The sequence below is a fragment of the Salvia splendens genome, chromosome 19 (assembly GCF_004379255.2).
Source record: "Salvia splendens isolate huo1 chromosome 19, SspV2, whole genome shotgun sequence".
NCBI lineage: Eukaryota > Viridiplantae > Streptophyta > Magnoliopsida > Lamiales > Lamiaceae > Salvia > Salvia splendens.
Window position 1 is genome coordinate 25,945,492 of NC_056050.1, and position 4,422 is coordinate 25,949,913.

At 34.8% G+C, this 4,422-nt stretch overlaps 1 protein-coding gene across 1 annotated transcript; it reads left to right on the plus strand.

Annotated features, from left to right (window-relative positions):
- The first annotated feature begins 1,706 nt into the window (after nucleotides 1–1,706).
- Nucleotides 1,707–2,625, plus strand: LOC121780265. Its single transcript, XM_042177807.1, has one exon. It carries the CDS (start codon nucleotides 1,814–1,816, stop codon nucleotides 2,408–2,410), a length of 597 nt encoding a protein of 198 aa, XP_042033741.1. The 5' UTR covers nucleotides 1,707–1,813; the 3' UTR covers nucleotides 2,411–2,625.
- Nucleotides 2,626–4,422: the final 1,797 nt, after the last annotated feature.

The following is a 4,422-nucleotide window of genomic DNA, read 5'->3' on the forward strand; positions in this document are numbered from 1 at the left end:
GTTATGAGATCCAACTATTTTAAAATAATTATGTATTTAATCATGAGATATAATTTTTTAACCTCAACCATCCCTAAATATACCGGAATGGGTGTAATCTATCATCAACCTTATTTTAATCTCAATGGTGGTTTCGATATAGTCAACTCTACTAGTTTTGTTTTGCCCAACTTGGGAGAAACATAATTTTCTAATTAAGTCCAAATCCCACACCATGAAACCAACCCACATAATCCTCATTTTAGGCCGCCAATATGATAGTAATTGTTTATAGATTCTAGAAAAATCAGATACCGACTAAATTAAAGTAACAAAAATCACACCAACTAAATTCAAGTTTAAGAAAAATCAGATACCAACTAAAGTTAGGCTTAAAGAAAAATCAGATACCAACTAAATTCAGGTTTAAGTATAATTAGATAGCAACGCACAAAATCTTTCTTTTTAGGTGATATTTTATGGAAGGAAGAAATGAGGTATAAAGCAAATGATAAAACACTAAAGAAAAAGTAGGTATTTTTGCGTTGGGATAATAGCTGAATACATAAAGAAGTTGGATTAAATTTTGATTGTTACTTCAAATTAAAATATTAAATTTTTAATTTGCCATTAGTATATAAAATATCGCATTTCTTTATTTATAAAAATGACGTTGTTTTGTTAAAGTAACTTTATCTTTTCTTTATTTCTTTTCTTATTATAATTAACCAACAATGCTTTGACCATCACCAAAAATGTCATTTTGTACACTACTGAAATAATTATTAAAATTGAAATTTCATAATTTAATATTATATTTTCAATCTTGAAGGGACTAACCAAAATAAACAAAATTTCATGATTTAATTTGATACTATATTATTTTTTGCCTTTTTATATTATTCTATTCATATTTATAGACAGTTACAAACTAGTCATTTACTCTTTGCATGTGTTTTTTGAATGCTACCCACAATTTCAACCATTAAGAAGGTGAACATTATACTCCCTTAAATCCCAACGAATACGTTACTCCCTATGTTGGTATATTGAATTGTCCTTTTTTATTTATTTAAAGATAATTAAGTCATTTCATTTTTCGAAATTTTTCATCTTTCATATTTTACCTTCTTTTCATTTCTCTTACTTTACTTTTATTCTATTTAACTTTTAACATATTTATTTTTTAAATGGTATAAATAAATAAAAAATACTCCAATTGTCTTTGGACAGATGGTACTTAATTTTCCGGCCATTCGCAATAAAAATATCGCACTTCGGTTATTAAAAAAAGTAAATTGTCATTAATACTCATACTTTAATTTAATTTTTCTGGCCATTCGCAATAAAAATACTGCACCTCAGTTATTAAAAGAAGTAAATTATCATTAATACTCCTATATTGTTTTACATATCCCATCATGAGATCCCTTAATTAGAAAAATAGAAATAGCAATAAATGAAGAAAAGAAAAATCGGCAAGGAGCGATTGAGCGCTACCGTGGTCCCCACTTCCATACTAACGGACCCCAAACCCAAATTCCAATCCAGTTTATCACGCAATACTAAATTCCACACCAGAAATATCGAGCAGACACGTCAAAGCAAAAGATGTGTAATTTATTATTGACGAGACGTCCGTGACGTGGGCCCCACCTTATTCCCCCTCCCCACCCCGTCGCTTTCATCGCCCCCTCCCACCTATAAAAACCCGCTCCCTCTCTCTCCTTCCTCATCGCACAATTCGCTTATTTCTCTCTCTACAATCCCTAATTTCACATTCAATTTCACTCTCTATACTGCAAATCGAGCTGGGAGCTTCGTTTTTCATCCAATGGAAGAAGTAATTAAGAAACGAGCCAGAGACGAAACGGAAATAGAAACGGAGGCGGAGGAGATTGACTCGCCGGAGGTGAAGCGGCTGAGGCAGGATCTGCTGGACGGAATCGACGAGGATTCCGATCTCTGCACCTCGATCCACGACCTCGACTCGTTCATGAAGAGCTTCGAGGAGGAAATCACCGCCTCTCCCGCTTCCGGTCACGGATCCGGAGCGGCTAAGGAGGGAATCGTCGACTCGGCGTCGGATTGCGGCGAATCCGGAGCGGTTGACGAAGGAATCGTCGAATTGCCGTCGGATTCCGGCGAATCGCGGCCGGATCTGGGCTATCTACTCGAGGCGTCGGACGACGAGCTAGGGATTCCACCTCCGGCGGCGTCTCCGTCGAGGAAGGAGCTTGTGACGGTCGAGTCGGACTCGTCTGAGTTCGGAAGCGAGTTTTGGGAGGTTGATGAGTTTGGGTTCGGGTTTGGGGGAGGTGAGAGTGGTAGCGGTGAATACGTGGAGCTGGATGGTTTGTTTGACTATTCGGATGTAGGATTCGGGTCGGGTGATGTTGTGTGGAGACCCGAGACGTTGCCGGCGCAGTGAGGGTGAGGGGTTTTTATTCCCACCTTATGCTGGAGTTGGTGTTAGGCGAAGAATATTGTTAATATATCAATTTATTTTATTTTATTAGTTTAATCGGTTTTGATACTGGAAAAAAGAGTGACGAAATACATATATAGATCTAGAAAAGTTTGTTGGGAGAATGCTCTCTAATTTGACGGATATATCTATGGAAATGATCGAAATTATGAAGTTAACAAATGATTAATTAATTTTACAGGGGTGATGTAAATTTGTAACATGACTAAGGTCCAAGGGTTAAGAGGATTAAATATAAATTAAATTAGGTCAATAGTTTCTTTCTATCAATGTTTTAAAAATATTATATCGCTGACTAAACTGGTTAAACTATACTGCTCCCTTCATTTCGTAATAGAGTCATTTTACTATTTTGATGCATTTCATAATAATTGAGTTTATTTTTCTCTTTAGTAAAAGTCCTAACATATTCTTCCTCACATATTTTAAGAAAAACCCGTCCCCATTTCTAGTCCCAAGTTCCCTCTACATCATCATTCCCCTAAATTTGAGTCCCGGCTCACAACTGCTCTAACCCTGCAGGCTACAACCCGGACCGCAACTAATAAATGATACTATTCACAACTCCAACTTATTTCACTCGTAAAATAGAATACGTTGAGCAATTATAACACGAGAAATTCATTTTTAATACAAAATAATAAATTATAAACTAAAAATTATAAAAAAAATTAGAAAATTTAAAAAAAATGCAAAAAAATATAAATATAAAAAAAAAGTGATGATTGGATCTCGCCTCTCTCCCTCTCTATCTTCTTCCTCTTTTCTCCATCTTCTTCCTCTTTCTCCTTCTTCTTCCTCTCCCCCTCCCTCCTCTTCCAAAAATTCAAAAATCCGTGAACAGTAGCGTCCCCGCCCACAACAAATCGGAAGCTCCATCGCCGCTAGGCCGGGCCGCAAATGCAGCCCCGGGACCGGCCTGGGCCGTGCCGCATCCTCCTCCATCGCGTGGGACGGGCCGGGACTCGCGATTTGCGGCCCGGCCCTCCGCGTTAAAGATGCTCTTACTTTATTCTCTATTCATTTTATGTCTTTTTCATTTTTCACTTTATTCTCCTTTTATTTAACTCACCTAACATAATTTTTCTTAATCTCTGTGCCGGAAAAAACGCCTCCATTACTATGGAATTGAGGGAGTACTTTCTTAGTCCCAACTAAGTTTGAGTCAATTTTTAGGCACCGAGATTAAGAAGTTATATTGAAAAGTATGATAGATAAATAAAGTAGAAAAGATAAAAGAGAGAGTGAAGTAGGTGATGAAATAAGTAAAGAGCTTTGAATATTTTGTTTTTTTTTTCTGAAAAGAAAATAACTGAACTTAGCTTGGTCATTAAAAAAGAAATGCTCAAACTTACTTGGGATAGAAAGAGTACTTGTTTATGGTTCAAACTTCAACTGATCCGACTGCTCAAACTTACTTGGGATAGATGCTCAAACTTACTTCGGATAGAAAGAGTACTTGTTTATGGTTGAAAGTTCAACTGATATGATTGGGTGAACCACTATTTATTTTACAAATTATATACGTATATAAATACAAATTTATTAAATTTAATAAACAATAAAATAAATTTAATATATAACAAAATATATTAAATATATAAATATAAAAAATATAAAAATTCATAGTAGACGATAAAAGTAATTAATATTTTTATTGATTAATATAATTAAATACAAATTACAAGTCAATATAGATAAATTTTTTAATATTTTAGATATAAAAATTGATAAGTTCATATTAATTCAAAAAAATTATTTGGCAAAATTTACTATAACAATTATATAAATATACATGAATTATTAGTTAGTTTTGATAAACCTTAAGTATAACTACTTGTACAAATAATATGTCATGACCGCACTTTCTAAGGATAGAAAGCCCGGTTGATCGCGACTAGGGGGAGGATGAAAGAAGCGGGGAAGAAAGGGGAAAACTGTGTCACAACTGAAAC

What these genes read in the sequence shown, in the direction of transcription:
- LOC121780265 (XM_042177807.1), top strand. Translation starts at nt 1,814, where the DNA reads ATGGAAGAAGTAATTAAGAAACGAGCCAGAGACGAAACGGAAATAGAA.